General features: G+C 41.7%; 1 protein-coding gene and 1 long non-coding RNA gene across 2 annotated transcripts in view; one reads left to right on the top strand and one right to left on the bottom strand.

The window, feature by feature from the left end:
• Positions 1-21,132, top strand: part of LOC139757283 (uncharacterized) — a 357,868-nt gene that overhangs the window by 127,134 nt on the left and 209,602 nt on the right. The gene's annotated exons all lie outside the window — the stretch shown is intronic.
• LOC139757279 (uncharacterized) overlaps positions 1-21,132 on the bottom strand; it is a 791,816-nt gene that overhangs the window by 35,883 nt on the left and 734,801 nt on the right. The window contains exon 31 of the mRNA XM_071677629.1: positions 13,931-13,948. Within this exon, the coding sequence (XP_071533730.1) occupies positions 13,931-13,948 (18 nt within the window). The remainder of the gene's footprint in view (positions 1-13,930; positions 13,949-21,132) is intronic.

The following is a 21,132-nucleotide window of genomic DNA, read 5'->3' on the forward strand; positions in this document are numbered from 1 at the left end:
TGACGTGCTGTCAGTGGATTGAATCAGGGCATGTGAAGCGTCTGGGGTAAACCATGGAAAGCTGTGTAGGTATGTATATTTGCGTGTGTGGACGTGTATGTATATACATGTGTATGGGGGTGGGTTGGGCCATTTCTTTCGTCTGTTTCCTTGCGCTACCTCGCAAACGCGGGAGACAGCGGCAAAAAATATATATATATATATATATATATATATATATATATATATATATATATATATATATATATATATATACAGGTGCAAGAGGTGAAAAAGAGGGCAAATGAGAGTTGGGGTGAGAGAGTAGCATTAACTTTTAGGGAGAATATATATATATATATATATATATATATATATATATATATATATATATATATATATATATATATATATATATATATATATATATATATATATATGCTTGTGGCATGAGAAGAGTGGGAGGTGGGTTGATTAGAAAGGGTAGTGAGTGGTGGGATGAAGAAGTAAGAGTATTAGTGAAAGAGAAGAGAGAGGCATTTGGACAATTTTTGCAGGGAAAAATGAAATTGAGTGGAAGACGTATAAAAGAAAGAGACAGGAGGTCAAGAGAAAGGTGCAAGAGGTGAAAAAAAGGGCAAATGAGCATTGGGGTGAGAGAGTATCATTAAATTTTAGGGAGAATAAAAAGATGTTCTGGAAGGAGGTAAATAAAGTGCGTAAGACAAGGGAGCAAATGGGAACTTCAGTGAAGGGCGCAAATGGGGAGGTGATAACAAGATGTGAGAAGGAGATGGAGTGAGTATTTTGAAGGTTCGTTGAATGTGTTTGATGATAGAGTGGCAGATATAGGGTGTTTTGGTCGAGGTGGTGTGCAAAGTGCGAGGGTTAGGGAAAATGATTTGGTAAACAGAGAAGAGGTAGTAAAAGCTTTGCGGAAGATGAAAGTCGGCAAGGCAGCAGGTTTGGATGGTATTGCAGTGGAATTTATTAAAAAAGGGGGTGACTGTATTGTTGACTGGTTGGAAAGGTTATTTAATGTATGTATGACTCATGGTGAGGTGCCTGAGGATTGGCGGAATGCGTGCATAATGCCATTGTACAAAGGCAAAGGGGATAAGAGTGAGTGCTCAAATTACAGAGGTATAAGTTTGTTGAGTATTCCTGGTAAATTATATGGGAGGGTATTGATTGAGAGGGTGAAGGCATGTACAGAGCATCAGATTGGGGAAGAGCAGTGTGGTTTCAGAAGTGGTAGAGGATGTGTGGATCAGGTGTTTGCTTTGAAGAATGTATGTGAGAAATACTTAGAAAAGCAAATGGATTTGTATGTAGCATTTATGGATCTGGAGAAGGCATATGATAGAGTTGATAAAGATGCTCTGTGGAAGGTATTAAGAATATATGGTGTGGGAGGCAAGTTGTTAGAAGCAGTGAAAAGTTTTTATCGAGGATGTAAGGCATGTGTACGTGTAGGAAGAGAGGAAAGTGATTGGTTCTCAGTGAATGTAGGTTTGCAGCAGGGGTGTGTGATGTCTCTATGGTTGTTTAATTTGTTTATGGATGGGGTTGTTAGGGAGGTGAATGCAAGAGTTTTGGAAAGAGGGGCAAGGATGAAGTCTGTTGGGGATGAGAGAGCTTGGGAAGTGAGTCAGTTGTTGTTCGCTGATGATACAGCGCTGGTGGCTGATTCATGTGAGAAACTGCAGAAGCTGGTGACTGAGTTTGGTAAAGTGTGTGAAAGAAGAAAGTTAAGAGTAAATGTGAATAAGAGCAAGGTTATTAGGTACAGTAGGGTTGAGGGTCAAGTCAATTGGGAGGTGGGTTTGAATGGAGAAAAACTGAAGGAAGTGAAGTGTTTTAGATATCTGGGAGTGGATCTGGCAGCGGATGGAACCATGGATGCGGAAGTGGATCATAGGGTGGGGGAGGGGGCGAAAATTCTGGGGGCCTTGAAGAATGTGTGGAAGTCGAGAACATTATCTCGGAAAGCAAAAATGGGTATGTTTGAAGGAATAGTGGTTCCAACAATGTTGTATGGTTGCGAGGCGTGGGCTATGGATAAAGTTGTGCGCAGGAGGATGGATGTGCTGGAAATGAGATGTTTGAGGACAATGTGTGGTGTGAGGTGGTTTGATCGAGTGAGTAACGTAAGGGTAAGAGAGATGTGTGGAAATAAAAAGAGCGTGGTTGAGAGAGCAGAAGAGGGTGTTTTGAAGTGGTTTGGGCACATGGAGAGAATGAGTGAGGAAAGATTGACCAAGAGGATATATGTGTCGGAGGTGGAGGGAACGAGGAGAAGAGGGAGACCAAACTGGAGGTGGAAAGATGGAGTGAAGAAGATTTTGTGTGATCGGGGCCTGAACATGCAGGAGGGTGAAAGGAGGGCAAGGAATAGAGTGAATTGGAGCAATGTGGTATACTAGGGTTGACGTGCTGTCAGTGGATTGAATCAAGGCATGTGAAGCGTCTGGGGTAAACCATGGAAAGCTGTGTAGGTATGTATATTTGCGTGTGTGGACGTATGTATATACATGTGTATGGGGGGGGGGGTTGGGCCATTTCTTTCGTCTGTTTCCTTGCACTACCTCGCAAATGCGGGAGACAGCGACAAAGTATAATAAAAAAATAAAAAAAAATATATCCCCAGGTAACCCTGGGGATAGGGGAGAAAGAATACTTCCCACGTATTCCCTGCGTGTCATAGAGGGCGACTAAAAGGGGAGGGAGCGGGGGGCTGGAAATCCTCCCCTCTCATTTTTTTTTTTTGCGGGAAATGGCGAATAGTTTGAAAGAAAAAGAAAGAAAAAAAAGATGTTCTGGAAGGAGGTAAATAAAGTGTGTAAGACAAGGTAGCAAATGGGAACTTCAGTGAAGGGGGCTAATGGGGAGGTGATAACAAGTAGTGGTGATGTGAGAAGGAGTATTTTGAAGGTTTGTTGAATGTGTTTGATGATAGAGTGGCAGATATAGGATGTTTTGGTTGAGGTGGTGTGCAAAGTGAGAGGGTTAGGGAAAATGATTTAGTAAACAGAGAAGAGGTAGTAAAAGCTTTGTGGAAGATGAAAGCCGGCAAGGCAGCAGGTTTGGATGGTATTGCAGTGGAATTTATTAAAAAAGGGGGTGACTATTGTTAACTGGTTGGTAAGGTTATTTAATGTATATATGATTCATGGTGAGGTGCCTGAGGATTGGTGGAATGCGTGCATAGTGCCATTGCATAAAGGCAAAGGGGATAAGAGTGAGTGCTCAAATTACAGAGGTATAAGTTTGTTGAGTATTCCTGGGAAATTATATGGGAGGCTATTGATTGAGAGGGTGAAGGCATGTACAGAGCATCAGACTGGGGAAGAGCAGTGTGGTTTCAGAAGTGGTTGAGGATGTGTGGATCAGGTGTTTGCTTTGAAGAATGTATGTGAGAAATACTTAGAAAAGCAAATGGATTTGTATGTAGCATTTATGGATCTGGAGAAGGCATATGATAGAGTTGATAGAGATGCTCTGTGGAAGGTACTAAGAATATATGGTGTGGGAGGAAAGTTGTTAGAAGCAGTGAAAAGTTTTTATCGAGGATGTAAGGCATGTGTACGTGTAGGAAGAGAGGAAAGTGATTGGTTCTCAGTGAATGTAGGTTTGCGGCAGGGGTGTGTGATGTCTCCATGGTTGTTTAATTTGTGTATGGATGGGGTTGTTAGGGAGGTGAATGCAAGAGTTTTGGAAAGAGGGGCAAGTATGCAGTCTGTTGTGGATGAGAGAGCTTGGGAAGTGAGTCAGTTGCTGTTCGCTGATGATACAGCACTGGTGGCTGATTCATGTGAGAAACTGCAGAAGCTGGTGACTGAGTTTGGTAAAGTGTGTGAAAGAAGAAAGTTAAGAGTAAATGTGAATAAGAACAAGGTTATTAGGTACAGTAGGGTTGAGGGTCAAGTCAATTGGGAGGTAAGTTTGAATGGAGAAAAACTGGAGGAAGTAAAGTGTTTTAGATATCTGGGAGTGGATCTGGCAGTGGATGGAACCATGGAAGCAGAAGTGAATCATAGGGTGGAGGAGGGGGCGAAAATCCTGGGAGCCTTGAAGAAAGTGTGGAAGTCGAGAACATTATCTCAGAAAGCAAAAATGGGTATGTTTGAAAGAACAGTGGTTCCAACAATGTTGTATGGTTGCGAGGTGTGGGCTATGAATAGAGTAGTGCGCAGGAGGGTGGATGTGCTGGAAATGAGATGTTTGAGGACAATATGTGGTGTGAGGTGGTTTGATCGAGTAAGTAATGTAAGGGTAAGAGAGATGTGTGGAAATAAGAAGAGCGTGGTTGAGAGAGCAGAAGAGGGTGTTTTGAAATGGTTTGGGCACATGGAGAGAATGAGTGAGGAAAGATTGACCAAGAGGATATATGTGTCGGAGGTGGAGGGAACGAGGAGAAGTGGGAGACCAAATTGGAGGTGGAAAGATGGAGTGAAAAAGATTTTGTGTGATCGGGGCCTGAACATGCAGGAGGGTGAAAGGTGGGCAAGGAATAGAGCGAATTGGATCGATGTGGTATACTGGGGTCGACGTGCTGTCAATGGATTGAATCAGGGCATGTGAAGCGTCTGGGGTAAACCATGGAAAGTTCTTTGGGGCCTGGATGTGGAAAGGGAGCTGTGGTTTCGGGCATTATTGCATGACAGCTAGAGACTGAGTGTGAACGAATGGGGCCTTTGTTGTCTTTTCCTAGTGCTACCTTGCACATATGAGGGGGAGGGGGATGTTATTCCATGTGTGGCAGGGGTGGCAATGGGAATGAGTAAAGGCAGACAGTGTGAATTGTGTGCATGTATATATATGTATATGTCTGTGTGTATATATATATATGTGTACACTGAGATGTATGGGTATGTATATTTGCATATGGGGACATGTATGTATATACATGTGTATGGGGGTGGGTTGGGCCATTTTTTTCGTCTGTTTCCTTGCGCTACCTCGCAAACGCAGGAGAGAGCGACAAAGCAAAAATATATATATATATATATATATATATATATATATATATATATATATATATATATATATATATATATATTGAAAGTTCTGGAGTGTTGAAGAATATGTGGAAGTTGAGAACATTATCTCAGAAAGCAAAAATGGGCATGTTTGAAGGAATAGTGGTTCCAACAGTGTTATATAGTTGTGAGGTGTGGGCTATAGATAGAGTTGTGTGGAGGAGGGTGGATGTGCTGGAAATGAGATGTTTGAGGACAATATGTGAGGTGAGATGGTTTGATTGAGTAAGTAATAATAGGGTAAGAGAGATGTGTGGTAATAAAAAGAGTGTGGTTGAGAGAGCAGAAGAGGGTGTTTTGAAATGGTTTGGTCACATGGAGAGAGTGAGTGAGGGAAGATTGACAAAGAGGATATATGTGTCAGAGGTGGAGGGAACAAGGAGAAGTGGGAGACCAAATTGGAGGTGGAAAGATGGAGTGAAAAAGATTTTGAGTGATCGGAGCCTGAACATGCTGGAGGGTGAAAGGCATGCAAGGAATAGAGTGAATTGGAACGATGTGGTATACCGGCGTCGACTTGCTGTCAATGGATTGAACCAGGGCATTTGAAGTGTCTGGGGTAAACCATGGAAAGTTGTGTGGGGCCTGGATGTGGAAAGGGAGCTGTAGTTTCGGTGCATTATACATGACAGCTAGAGACTGAGTGTGAACGAATGTGGCCTTTGTTGTCTTTTCCTAGCGCTACCTCACGTACATGCGGGGGGAGGGGGTTGATATTTCATGTGTGGCGAGGTGGTGATGGGAATGAATAAAGGCAGACAGTATGAATTATGTACATGTGTATATATGTATATGTGTACATATATATATGTATACGTAGAGATGTATAGGTATGTATATTTACGAGTGTGGACGTGTATGTGGGTTGGTTGGGCCATTCTTTCATCTGTTTCCTTGCGCTACCTCGCTAACGTGGGAGACTGCAACAAAGTAAAATAAAAAATAAAAAAAATATATATTTTGAGTGATCGGGGCATGAACATGCAGGAGGGTGAAAAGCGTGCAAGGAATAGAGTGAATTGGAACAATTTGGTATACCGGGGTTGATGTGCTGTCAATGGATTGAACCAGGGCATGTGAAGCATCTGGGGTAAACCATGGAAAGTTTTGTGGGGCCTGGATGTGGAAAGGGAGCTGTGGTTTCGGTTCATTATACATGACAGCTAGAGACTGAGTGTGAACGAACATGGCCATTGTTGTCTTTTCCTAGAGCAACCTCACGCACATGCGGGGGGAGGGGGTGTCATATCATGTGTGGTGGGGCGGCAACAGGAATGAATAAGGGCAGACAGTATGAATTATGTACATGTGTATATATGTATATGTCTGTGTGTGTATATATACCTGTACGTTGAGATGTATAGGTATGTATAGGTGTGTGTGTGTGGACGTGTATGTATATACATGTGTATGTGGGTGTGTTCGGCCATTCTTTCGTCTGTTTCCTTGTGCTACCTCACTAACACAGGAGATAGCGACATAGTATAATAAATAAATATAGAAAGATAAATATATATATATTTTTTTTTGTTTTTTCACATGCCCTGGTTCAATCCACTGACAGCACGTCGACCCCAGTATACCACATCGTTCCAATTCACTCTATTTCTTGCACGCCTTTCACCCTCCTGCATGTTCAGGCCCTGATCACTCAAAATCTTTTTCACTCTATCTTTCCACCTCCAATTTGGTCTCCCACTTCTCCTCGTTCCCTCCACCTTTGACACATATATCCTCTTTGTCAATCTTACCTCGCTCATTCTCTCCATATGACCAAACCATTTCAAAAAACCCTCTTCTGCTCTCTCAACCACACTCTTTTCATTACCACACATCTCTCTTACCCTTTCATTACTTACTCTATCAAACCACGTCACCTCACATATTGTTCTCAAACATCTCATTTCCAGCACATTCACCCTCCTCCGCACAATTCTATCTATAGCCTATGCCTCGCAACGATATAACATTGATGGAACCACTATTCCTTCAAACATACCCATTTTTGCTTTCCGAGATAATGTTCTTGCCTTCCACACATTTTTCAACGCTCCCAGAACCTTCGCCTCCTCCCCCACCTTATGACTCACTTCAATTTCCATGGTTCCATCCGCTGCCAAATCCACTCCCAGATAGCTAAAACACTTTACTTCCTCCAGTTTTTCTCCATTCAAACTTACTTCCCAATTGACTTGTCCCTCAACCCTACTGTACTTAATAACCTTGCTCTTATTCACATTTACTCTTAGCTTTCTTCTTTCACACACTTTACTAAACTCGGTCACCAGCTTCTACAGTTTCTCACCTGAATCAGCCACCAGCGCTGTATCATCAGTGAACAACAACGGACTCACTTCCCAAGCTCTCTCATCCACAACAGACTGCATACTTGCCCCTCTCTCCAAAACTCTTGCATTCACCTCACTAACATCCCCATCCATAAACAAATTAAACAACCATGGAGACATCACCTACCCCTGCCGCAAACTGACATTCAATGAGAACCAATCACTTTCCTCTCTTCCTACTTGTACAGATGCCTTACATCCTCGGTAAAAACTTTTCACTGCTTCTAGCAACTTGCTTCCCACACCATATACTCTAAATACCTTCCACAGAGCATCTCTGTCAACTCTATCATATGCCTTCTCCAGATCCATAAATGCTACATACAAACCCATTTGCTTTTCTAAGTATTTCTCACATACATTCTTCAAAGCAAACACCTGATCCACACATCCTCTACCACTTCTGAAACCACACTGCTCTTCCCCAATCTGATGCCCTGTACATGCCTTCACCCTCTCAATCAATACCCTCCCATATAATTCCCCAGGAATATTCAACAAACTTATACCTCTGTAATTTGAGCACTCACCTTTATCCTCTTTGCCTTTGTACAAATGCACTATGCAAGCATTCCGCCAATCCTTAGGCACCTCACCATGAGTCATACATACATTAAATAACCTTACCAACCAGTCAACAACACAGTTACCCCCTTTTTTAATGAATTCCACTGCAATACCATCGAAACCCACTGCCTTGCTGGCTTTCATCTTCCCCAAAGCTTTTGCTACCTCTTCTCTGTTTACCAAACCATTCTCCCTAACCCTCTCACTTTGCACACCACCTCGACCAAAACACCCTATATCTGCCACTCTATCATCAAACACACTCAACAAACCTTCAAAATATTCACTCCATCTCCTTCTCACTTCACCACTACTTGTTATCGCCTCCCCATTTAAACCCTTCACTGATGTTTCCTTTTGTTCCCTTGTTTTATGCACTTTATTTACCTCCTTCCAAAACATCTTTTTATTCTCCCTAAAATTCAATGATACTCTCTCACCCCAACTCTCATATGCCCTCTTTTTCACCTCTTGCACCTTTCTCTTGATCTCCTGCCTCTTTCTTTTATACATCTCCCAGTCACTTGCATTATTTCCCTGCAAAACTCGTCCAAATGCCTCTCTCTTCTCTCTCACTAATGATCTTACTTCTTCATCCCACCACTCACAACCCTTTCTAATCTGCCCACCTCCCATGCTTCTCATGCCACAAGCATCTTCTGCACAAGCCATCACTGCTTCCCTAAATACATCCCATTCCTCCCCTAATCTACCCTTCATTATTCTATAAAGGGACCAAGTGACTCTTCTTCCCTGTACTGCTCTCTCCCTTATCTCTCCTTCCATATCATCACACTTACCCAAGATGGCTCCCAGATACTTAAATTCTGTCACTTCTTCCCGTCTCCCCCCCCCCCCCATATACACAGCACAATTCAGTACACTTTCTTCTTTCACTCTATATGGTTTCACAAAATCTATACTTTCACTCCAATTCCTTTCAAACACCATTACTATACTTTTACTTGCATTTACCTTTAATCTCCTTCACTTAAACACTTCATTAAACACACAATCTTCTGCAACTCCTCTTCACTCTCCACATACAACACAGTATCATCTGCAAACAGGCTTGCCACTAACCACCATATCTCACTGCCACACTCCATCTCTGCATTTCTTTTCCCTAGTTTTGCTTTTCTCTCTCTTATCACCCCATCCATATATGTATATTATATAGCAACAGTGACATCACACAGCCCTTTGACTCAGCTCTCCATCCATTCTTACACATGCATTTTCTCCTTTACGGAAGGCTTTTTCACCGTCCAGCAGTTTTAGGGAGGCAGTGGTAGTTTGCACAAAAGATGCACGTATATGCAAAAGGTGGGAGGTGGATAGATTAGAAAGGGTAGTGAGTGGTGGGATGAAGACGTAAGACTGTTAGTGAAAGAGAAGAGAGAGGCGTTTGGACGACTTCTGCAGGAAAGTAGTGCAAATGACTGGAAGATGTATAAAAGAAAGCTGCAGGAGGTTAAGAGAAAGGTGCAAGAGGTGAAAAAGAGGGCAAATGAGAGTTGGGGTGAGAGAGTATCATTAAATTTTAAGGAGAATGAAAAGATGTTTTGGAAGCAGGTAAATAAAGTGCATAAGACAAGAGAACAAATGGGAACATTGGTGAAGTGGCAAATGGGGAGGTAATAACAAGCAGTGAAGAAGTGAGAAAGAGATGGAGTGAATATTTTGAAGGTTTGCTGAATGTGTTTGGTGATAGAGTGGCAGATATAGGGTGTTTTGGTTGGGGTGGTGTGCAAAGTGAGAGGGTCAGGGAGAATGGTTTGGAGAACAGAGAAGAGGCAGTGAAAGTTTTGTGGAAGATGAAAGCCAGCAGGGCAGTAGGTTTGGATGGTATTGCAGTGGAATTTATAAAACAGGGAGTGACTGTGTTGTTGATTGGTTGGTAAGGATATTCAATCTATGTATGGATCATGGTGAAGTGCCTGAGGATTGGCAGAATGCATGCATAGTGCCATTGAACAAAGGCAAAGGGGATAAAGGCGAGTGTTCAAATTAAAGAGGCATAAGTTTGTTTTGTATTCCTGGGAAATTATATGGGAGGATATTGGCTGAGATGGTGAAAGCATGTACAGAGCATCAAATTGGGGAAGAGCAGTGTGGTTTCAGAAAAGGTAGAGGTTGTGTGGATCAGGTGTTTGCTTTGAAGAATGTATGTGAGAAATACTTAGAAAAACAGATAAATTTGTATGTAGCATTTCTGGATCTGGAGAAGGCGTATGATAGGGTGGATAGAGATGCTTTGTGGAGGGTTTTAAGAGTATATGGTTTGGGAGGTAAGTTGCTAGAAGCAGTGAAAAGTTTTTACTAAGGATGTAAGGCATGTGTACGAGTAGGAAGAGAGGAAAGTGATTGGCTCCCAGTGAATGTCTGTTTGCAGCAGGGGTGCATGATGTCTCCATGGTTGTTTAATTTGTTTATGAATGGGGTTCTTAGGGAGGTGAATGCAAGAGTTCTGGAGAAAGGGGCAAGAATGCAGTCTGTTGTGGATGAGAGAACTTGGGAAGTGAATCAGTTGTTGTTGGCTGATGATAGAGTGCTGCTGGCTGATTTGGATGAGAAACTGCAGAAGTTGGTGACTGAGTGTGGTAAAGCGTGTGAAAGAAGAAAGTTGAGAGTAAATGTGAATAAGAGCAAGGTTATTAGGTTCACTACAGTTGAAGGACAAGTTAACTGGAAGTTAAGTTTGAATGGAGAAAAAATGGAGGAAGTGAGGTGTTTTAGCTAAATTACATATATGATGCATCCACTCTATCACACTTTGTCTCTCCCATGCTTCAGCATTTCAGCCATAATCCCATCCACTCCAAGTGCCTTTCCTACCTTCACCAGATTATTGCCCCTCTTATCTACCTCTTTGCTATAGGCCCCTGCACCTGTATCCTCTTCCTTCCCTCCTCCATACCATGCATGTATCAACTGATCCCTCCCCCTCTCCCATGTTCATCAGTTTTCAAAATACTATTTCCATCTCCCTTTCACTTCCTCCTTTTGATTCAGCAATTCCCTTTCCTTACTTATCACATCAACATTTCCACTCTCACATCCACCCCTTTCCTTTTTCGCCTCCTTCTAGTATGGTTTCTTATTATCCCAAAACTTTTCACAAGTGTCTTCCAAGCTCTTCATCAGCTCTTTCTTTGCTCTCCTCTATTAGCGTCTTAACATTCTGCATATCTGTTTTGTATTCTTCCCTCCTCCTTTGCTGAACTTTTACTAGTACATTTCTATTGAGCAATCTACTATATGCCTTTTTCTTCTCTTCCATAGCACTTCTAATCTCTTCTGTCCACCATGCACTGTCCCCTTTTATTCCCGTATCTCACTACCCTCTATTCAACTACTTACTCTATAACCTTTACTAGTATTTCTCTAAAGATTTTAAATGCCTCATTCAGACATCCCACATTCACTGTACTTCCATCTAAGCTTCAGTTACCATCCTTTCATACTCGTTCCAGTATTTTTTTCTAATTCATTTTCTCGCTTGCCAACAATTTTACCTCTCATTCTTTCGTACACCATACTTCCACTTCTCCCTAATCCTCATCCCACAAGAACCGTGAGATGGTCAGGGTCTCCAAAGAATCCTTTTATGACTCAAGCATCCAGCACAGCCTTTCTCAATCTTTCATCCACTACCACATTGTCAATTAAGCCTTTTGCTCTTCTCTTCCATCATTCCTCATCTGTGGATCATCTTGTGCTGAAACATGGTGTTTGCAAGGAACAAGCTCCTATCAACACATATATCGACAAGACAGCTTCCTTTCTCATTTACTTATCTCACCAGTTCCATCACACCCCACTTTCACATTCATATCATCCAATATGACCACATTTCTCTCATTCTCAAAATCGTTTATACAGTCATTCAAATTCCTCCAGAGAAGCTTCAATTTTAACTTTACCTCATACAGCCTTCATATTCACATACCCATGCATATGTCACAATCCCAATCTTTCCTTTCACCCACAATATTCCTGATGCATTCCATCCATGAAATGTAACACCCTCCCATACTCTTGGTAATAGCTGAATTATGCATCCTTCCTTTCCACTTCCCTGATAATTTTAAATCATTCTCATCCATAACACACCTCCTTCCATAACTTGCATTCATCATTTTCATTTCACACATGCTGCCTGAGGATATGGGTTTCTCTAATCCCTAGCACATCCATGCTACAACTTTTAAACCTCTCCACAATCTCCCTCCTTTTATTCTCCTGTCATCCCATTCACATTCAGCGCCATCATCCTCAATTGCTCATTTCTTTTAACCCTCAGCATAACTGGTCGATGCCAGTGCTGCTTCTCAGCCTTTTGTGCCTCTCCCATGACAGGTCACTGGCAGAAGGCAAGGCAACTCCATCACAGGCTCCAAAATTGTCAAAACTTAAAGAAACAGTACACCTTAGGTGTTTGTCCAAATTTAAAATTATTGCCCTGATGTAACTGGGCAACATCTCCCCCCTACAGTTCCATCCCTAAGAGATCACCATGAGAAGGCAGAGTGAGACTTGGCTGCTCCAAAAAACTAGAGTACCCCTCGGGGTGCTGAAACTTAATTTTGAGCTTCTTTACTTTCCACAGTAGCTGCACCTCCTACCTCATTGGTTATGATATTTCCAACACACCCACCCTCTTCTCCATATTTTTGTCTTGGGTCCACACCTTGCATTCAAACAACATTGATGGAAGTACTATAACATCAAACATACCAATCTTTGCCCTAAAAGACAGTGAACTCTCTTTCCACACATTCCTCAGTGGTCCCAGGACCTTTACCTCCTCACCCACCCTATTGCCCACCTCAGCTCCCAAGGTTCCATTTGCTATCATATCCACTCTATCTAAAACACCCAAGTTCTCTTCATTCTAACTTAAATTGCAAGTTGATTGTCTCTCTTCACTGCTAAACTTAATAACCTTGTTTTTATTCAATCTACTCTCAACCGTCTCCTTTCACATGCTCTCCCAAACTCAGACACCAGATTCTGTAGTTTCTCAATAAAATCTGCCAGCATTGCCATGTCATCACCCAACAAATGTCGCATTCCAGGGCTCCCCATCCCCAATAGACTGCATATATGCTCTTCTCTCCAAGACCCTTGCATTCACCTCCCTTAGCATCATATACATTAGCACACTCCTACCATAAACCCAACTTCACCTGAAACCAACATTCTCCTCTCAATTTGCACAAATGCCATACTATCTTGATAAAAACTCTTCAATGCTTTTAGCAGCTTTCCTCCCACACCATATATTCACAACAACTTGCACAGAGCATCTCTATCAACCCTACCATATGCTTTCTCCAAATCCATAAACACCACATACAAGTCCTTCTGTTTCTTTAAGTATTTCTTGCAAACATTCTTCAAAGGGAACGCTGACCCACACATCATATCACTCTCCTGAAGCCACACCGTTCCTTCCCCCTGAAACTCTGTACAAGCCTGTACCCTGTAAGTCACTAATCTCCCAAACAACTCACCAAGTGCACTCAACAAATTTATACCTCTGTTATTTGAATATTCACTTTAGGCCCTCCTATACAGGCATTCCACTAATCCCCTGGCACTTCACTATGTGAGGTACCATGAAGTTTAATTTTCAGCTGGTTAATCTGTATGGCTTCTGTCATATACAGTTACTTAATCAGTCCTATATGATCCAAACAAGAAAATACAAAACATTAGCCAAAGTTCTGTAAACCAAAAACACAAGTAAAAACTCAAATCTTTATGAAGTTTCAGGTCAAGGTATCTTGTCTTTTAAGATTCATGCTTGCTTTGATTTTGCTCTCATAACTTTGCATAAGATTTCCCCTATTAACTGCAGTATTTATCATATGACCATTCATTTGTTCTCAACTATTTTCTGATGTATATCAGCAGCTTTATGGCATGCAGTGGATGACATCTTCAGATATTATCAGCAAATGACATAAAAATCATTTGAACACTTACCTTGGTGAGCTGTCCCTGCTACAGACATGTAATACAAATCATATACATATCAAAAAGATAGTGTGCATCTCATCAATTGTAGAATACCTATAAACTGTGTAAAACTTTTAAAACAAGTTCAACATAATGTAATAAAGTTTTGTAATGACTTTGGTAAAAGGATGTAATTAACAAATGTTTCAAAATTATATTACAAAAATTTTTAACACAGTAATTAACCCTTTAACCTTCACAAATGAAGATTTTTTATATGATCAACATTCATGAATGAAGATCTTTGCACTGAGAATCTCTACCACAATATCAAGGATATGTTTTGGGTAGGGGAAGGGTGAGGGGTGTATATGGGTGAAAAATGCTTCAACAGGATAATCAATTTATGTCAGTGTGCAAACAAAAGGGGAGAGAAATGTGTTGCTGCCATGTTTGACAATGTCTGCTGATATAAATACTATCTATTTTTCTGATGCCTATTCTTCAAGAACTTCCATCAAGAGGGTGGTCACAGCAAAAGGTTTCCATTTATTCCTGCCCTTAATGCCTCCCTTGCATACAACATTCCATGTATTCTTTCACCATATCTCTCTCTTCGGTACTATTCCACTCTTATTTCTCTATGTCACAGATGGTCTTTTCTCATACCAACCCCTTAACTGCACTATCATACACTCTCCGTGTAAACTCTCAATCTTGCATTCTTTCCACATAACCAAAACACAAAGCATTACATTTCACCAACTCTACCACCCCACAATTCATTCCCTTTGCATTCCCTGCCATACCATCTCTTTCATACACCCTTTCATTTCTTTCTTCATTCCATCTAGTCATACCACATGCTCCTCTCACATAGCTCATTTCCACGGCCTGGATACTAGACCTCTATGCCTCATTCCATGTCCATGTTTCAGCTGCATAGGTTAAGGTTGGGAAGATTATGCTTATCCTTTCTCCACTTCTATACTTACACCTTTACCCTTCATCATTATGTTAAGGGACCCAGTGACTCTACCCGGTACTGCTCTCTCCGTTATCTTTCCTTCCATATTACCAAACTTACCCTAGACAGCTCATGAATGTTTTTACATTCTCTCACCTCTTCCACTTTTTCACTGCCCATATCCAAAGCAGTGTTTGGCAAACTTTCTTCTTTCACATTATGATTTTGCAAAAGGTATTCTTTTACTTCGTTTCCTTTCAAACACCATTACTTTACTTTTGCTTGCAGTTACCTTCAATTGCCTACATTTATGCACATTATAAAAGACACTTCCAACCTTCTGAAACTCATCTTCATTCTTGGTAAACAACACAGTATCACCCAAAATCAGGCTTGTCACTAACCACATACCTCACAGCCACACTCCATCTTGCAACCCCCTTTTCCAAGTTTTGCTTTCTTCTCTCTTGTCACTCCATCTGTCTATCTATCTATCTACATATTCTTTATTATACTTAGTCACTGTCTGCTGCATTAACGAGGTACTGCAAGGAAACAGACGAAAGAATGGCCCAACCCACCCACATATGCATGCATATACATAAACGCCCACACATGCACATATACATACTTATACATTTCAACGTATACATACACAGACATATATACACATGTACATATTTATACTTGCTGCCTTCATCCATTCCCATTGCAACCCTGCTACACATGAAATGGCACCCCCCTCCCCCTGAGTGCATGCGAGGTAGCGCTATGAAAAGACAACAAAGGCCACATTCGTTAACACTCGGTCTCTAGCTGTCATGTCTAATGCATGGAAACCATAGCTCCCTTTCCACATCCAGGTCCCACAAAACTTTCCATGGCTTACCCCAGATGCTTGACATACCCTGGTTCAATCCACTGACAGTATGTCGACCTCGGTATAACACATCGTTTCAATTCGTTCTATCCCTTACACACCTTTCATCCTCCTGTATGTTCAGGCCCCGATCGCTCAAAATCTTTTTCACTCCATCCTTCCACCTCCAGTTTGGTCTCCCACTTCTCCTCGTTCCCTCCACCTCTGACACATATATCCTCTTTGTCAATCTTTCCTCACTTATTCTCTCCATGTGACCAAACCATTTCCATACACCCTCTTCTGCTCTCTCCACCACACTCTTTTTATTACCAAACATCTCTCTTACCCTTTCATTACTTACTCTGTCAAACCACCTCACACCACATGTTTGTCCTCAAACATTTCATTTTCAACACATCCACCCTCCTCCACACAACCCTATCTATAGCCCATGCCTCACAACCATATAACACTGTTGGAACCACTATTCCTTCAAGCATACCCATTTTTGCTCTCCAAGCTAACGTTCTTGCCTTCCACACAATCTTCAATGCTCCCAGAACCTTTGCCTGTTCCCCCACCCTGTAACTCACTTCCCCTTCCATGTTTCCATCTGCTGCTAAATCCACTCCCACATATCTAAAACACTTCACTTCCTCCAGTTTTCCTAATTCAAACTTACCTCCCAATTAACTTGTCCCTTAACCCTACTAAACCTAATGTAATAACCTTGCTCTTATTCACATTTACTCTCAGCTTTCTTCTTTCACACACTTTACCAAACTCAGTCACCAACTTCTGCAGTTTCTCTCCCAAATCAGCCACAAGCGCTCTATCACCAGCGAACAGCAACGGCCTCACTTCCCTTGCCCTCTCATCGACAACAGATTGCATACTTGCCCCTCTCTCCAAAACTCTTGCATTCACCTCCCTAACAACCCCATCCATAAACAAATTAAACAACCATGGAGACAACACGCACCCCTGCCGCAAAACAACATCCACTGGGAACCAATCACTTTCCTTTCTTCCTACTCGTACACATACCTTATTGATAAAAACTTTTCACTGCTTCTAGGAACTTACCTCCCACACCATATACTCTTAATACCTTCCACAAAGACTCTATCAACTTTATCATATGCCTTCTCCAGATACATAAATGCTACATTCAAATCCATCTGTTTTTCTATGCCTTCTCCAGATCCATAAATGCTACATACAAATCCATCTGTTTTTCTAAGTATTTCTCACATACATTCTTCAAAGCAAACACCTGATCCACACATCCTCTACAACTTCTGAAACCACATTGCTCTTCCCCAATATGGTGCTCTGTACATGCCTTTACCCTGTCAATCAATACCTTCCCATATAATTTCCCAGGAATACTCAAGAAACTTATACCTCTGTAATTTGAACACTCACCTTTATCCCTTTTGCCTTTGTACAATGGCACTATACATGCATTCTGCCAATCCTCAGGCACTTCACCATGAACCATACATACACTGAATATACTTACCAACCAGTCAACAACACAGTCATCCTCCTTTTTAATTAATTCCACTGCAATACAATCCAAACCTGCCTTTTTGCTGGCTTTCATCTTCTGCAAAGCTTTCACAACCTCTTCTCTGTTTGCCAAACCATTTTCCCTGACCCCTCTCACTTGATAGAGATGCTTTGTGGAAGGTATTAAGAATATATGGTGTGGGAAGCAAGTTAGAAGCAGTGAAAAGTTTTAATCAAGGATGTAAGGCATGTGTACCAGTAGGAAGAGAGGAAAGTGATTGGTTCTCAGTGAATGTCGGTTTGCGGCAGGGGTGCTTGATGTCTCCACGGTTGTTTAATTTGTTTATGGATGGGGTTGTTAGGGAGGTGAATGCAAGAGTTTTGGAGAGAAGGCCAAGTCTGCAGTCTATTGTGGATGAGAGAGCTTGGGAAGTGAGTCAGTTGTTTGCTGATGATACAGCACAGGTGGCTGATTTGGGTGAGAAACTGCAGAAGCTGATGACTGAGTTTGGTAAAGTTTGTGAAAGAAGAAAGCTGAGAGTAAATGTGAATAAGAACAAGGTTATTAAGTACAGTAGGGTTAAGGGATAAGTCAATTGGAAGGTAAGTTTGAATGGAGAAAAACTGGAGGAAGTGAAGTTTTTAAGATATCTGGGAGTGGATTTGGCAGTGGATGGAACCATGGAAGTGGAAGGGAGTCACAGGGTGGGTGAGTGAAAGTTTTGGGAGAGTTGAAAAATATGTGGAGGGCGAGAACATTATCTTGGGTGTTTGAAAAAATAGTGGTTCCAACAATGTATTATGGTTGCGAGGTGTGGGCTATAGATAGAGTTGTGTGGAAGAGGGTGGATGTGTTGGAAATGAGGTGTTTTTGAGGACAATATGTGGTGTGAGGTGGTTCAATTGAGTAAGTAATGAAAGGGTAAGAGAGATGTGTGGTAATAAAAAACATGTGGTTAAGAGAGCAGAAGAGAGTGTTTTGAAATGGTTTGGTCACATGGAGAGAATGAGTGAGGAAAGAATGACAAAGAGGATATATGTCTCAGAGGTGGAGGGAACAAGGAGAAGTGGGAGACCAGATTGGAGGTGGAAAGATGGAGTGAAAAAGATTTTGAGCGATCGGGGCCTGAACATGCAGGAGGGTGAAAGGCGTGCAAGGAATAAAGTGAATTGGAACGATGTGGTATACTGGGGTCGAGGTGCTGTCAGTGGATTGAACCAGGGCATGTGAAGCATCTGGGGTAAACTATGGAAAGTTTTGTAGGGCCTGGATGTGGAAAGGGAGCTGTGGTTTTGGTGCATTATACATGACAGCTAGAGACTGAGTGTGAATGAATGGGGCCTTTGTTGTCTTCCTAGCGCTAACTCGCGCACATGAGGGGGGAGGGGTTTGTTATTTCATGTGTGGTGGGGTGGCGATGGGAATGAATAAAGGCAGACTATGAATTATGTACATGTGTATATATGTATATGTCGGTTTGTGTGTATATATATATATATATATATATATATATATATATATATATATATATATATATATATATATATATATATATACGTTGAGATGTATAGGTATGTATATATGCGTGTGTGGATGCGTATCTATATACATGTGTATGTGGGTGGGTTGGGCCATTCTTTCGTCTGTTTCCTTGCACTACCTCGCTAATGTGGGACACAGCGACAAAGCAAAATAATTAAAACATGATAGAGTGTAAGAAAGTAAATTCTAGATTGATATGGGTAAAACTGAAAGTTGAAGGAGAGAGATGGGTGATTATTGGTGCATATGCACCCGGGCATGAGAAGAAAGATCATGAGAGGCAAGTGTTTTGGGAGCAGCTGAATGAGTGTGTTAGTGGTTTTGATGCAAGAGACCGGGTTATAGTGATGGGTGATTTGAATGCAAAGGTGAGTAATGTGGCAGTTGAGGGAATGATTGGTATACATGGGGTGTTCAGTGTTGTAAATGGAAATGGGGAAGAGCTTGTAGATTTATGTGCTGAAAAAGGACAGGTGATTGGGAATACCTGGTTTAAAAAGCGAGATATACATAAGTATATGTATGTAAGTTGGAGAGATGGCCAGAGAGCGTTATTGGATTATGTGTTAACTGATGCACGCAAAAGAGACTTTTGGATGTTAATGTGCTGAGAGGTGCAACTGGAGGGATGTCTGATCATTATCTTGTGGAGGCGAAGGTGAAGATTTGTAGAGGCTTTCAGAAAAGAAGAGAGAATGTTGGGGTGAAGAGAGTGGTGAGAGTAAGTGAGCTTGGGAAGGAGACTTGTGTGAGGAAGTACCAGGAGAGACTGAGAACAGAATGGAAAAAGGTGAGAACAATGGAGGTAAGGGGAGTGGGGGAGGAATGGGATGTATTTAGGGAAGCAGTGATGGCTTGCGCAAAAGATGCTTGTGGCATGAGAAGCGTGGGAGGTGGGCAGATTAGAAAGGGTAGTGAGTGGTGGGATGAAGAAGTAAGATTATTAGTGAAAGAGAAGAGAGAGGCTTTTGGACAATTTTTGTGGGGAAATAATGCAAATGAGTGGGAGACGTATAAAAGAAAGAGGCAGGAGGTTAAGAGAAAGGTGCAAGAGGTAAAAAAGAGGGCAAATGAGAGTTGGGGTGAGAGAGTATCATTATATTTTAGGGAGAATAAAAAGATGTTTTGGAAGGAGGTAAATAAAGTGCGTAAGACAAGGGAACAAATGGGAACTTCAGTGAAGGGGGCTAATGGGGAGGTGATAACAAGTAGTGGTGATGTGAGAAGGAGATGGAGTGAGTATTTTGAAGGTTTGTTGAATGTGTTTGATGATAGAGTGGCAGATATAGGGTGTTTTGGTCGAAGTGGTGTGCAAAGTGAGAGGGTTAGGGAGAACAGAGAAGAGGTAGTAAAATCTTTGCGGAAGATGAAAGCCGGCAAGGCAGCAGGTTTGGATGGTATTGCAATTGAATTTATTAAAAAAGGGGGTCAATGTATTGTTGACTGGTTGGTGAGGTTATTTAATGTATGTATGATTCATAGAGTTGATAGAGATGCTCTGTGGAAGGTATTAAGAATATATGGTGTGGGAGGCAAGTTGTTAGAAGCAGTGAAAAGTTTTTATCGAGGATGTAAGGCATGTGTTTGTGTAGGAAGAGAGGAAAGTGATTGGTTATCAGTGAATGTAGGTTTGCGGCAGGGGTGTGTGATGTCTCCATGGTTGTTTAATTTGTTTATGGATGGGGTTGTTAGGGAGGTGAATGCAAGAGTTTTGGAAAGAGTGGCAAGTATGCAGTCTGTTGTGGATGAGAGAGCTTGGGAAGTGAGTCAGTTGTTGTTCGCTGATGATACAGTGCTGGTGGCTGATTCATGTAAGAAACTGCAGAAGCTGGTGACTGAGTATGGTAAAGTGTGTGAAAGAAGAAAGTTAGGTACAGTAGGGTTGAGGGTCAAGTAAATTGGGAGGTAAGTTTGAATGGAGAAAAGCTGGAGGAAGTGAAGTGTTTTAGATATCTGGGAGTGGATCTGGCAGCGGATGGAACATTGGAAGCGGAAGTGAATCATAGGGTGGGGGAGGGGGCGAAAATTCTGGGAGCCTTGAAGAATGTTTGGAAGTCGAGAACATTATCTCGGAAAGCAAAGATGGGTATGTTTGAAGGAATAGTGGTTCCAACGATGTTGTATGGTTGCAAAGCGTGGGCTATGGATAGAGTTGTGCACAGGAGGGTGGATGTGCTGGAAATGAGATGTTTGAGGTCAATATGTGGTGTGAGGTGGTTTGATCGAGTAAGTAATGTAAGGGTGAGAGAGATGTGTGGAAATAAAAAGAGTGTGGTTGAGAGAGCAGAAGAGGGTGTTTTGAAATGGTTTGGTCACATGGAGAGAATGAGTGGGGAAAGATT

Source organism: Panulirus ornatus, chromosome 2, assembly GCF_036320965.1.
Source record: "Panulirus ornatus isolate Po-2019 chromosome 2, ASM3632096v1, whole genome shotgun sequence".
NCBI lineage: Eukaryota > Metazoa > Arthropoda > Malacostraca > Decapoda > Palinuridae > Panulirus > Panulirus ornatus.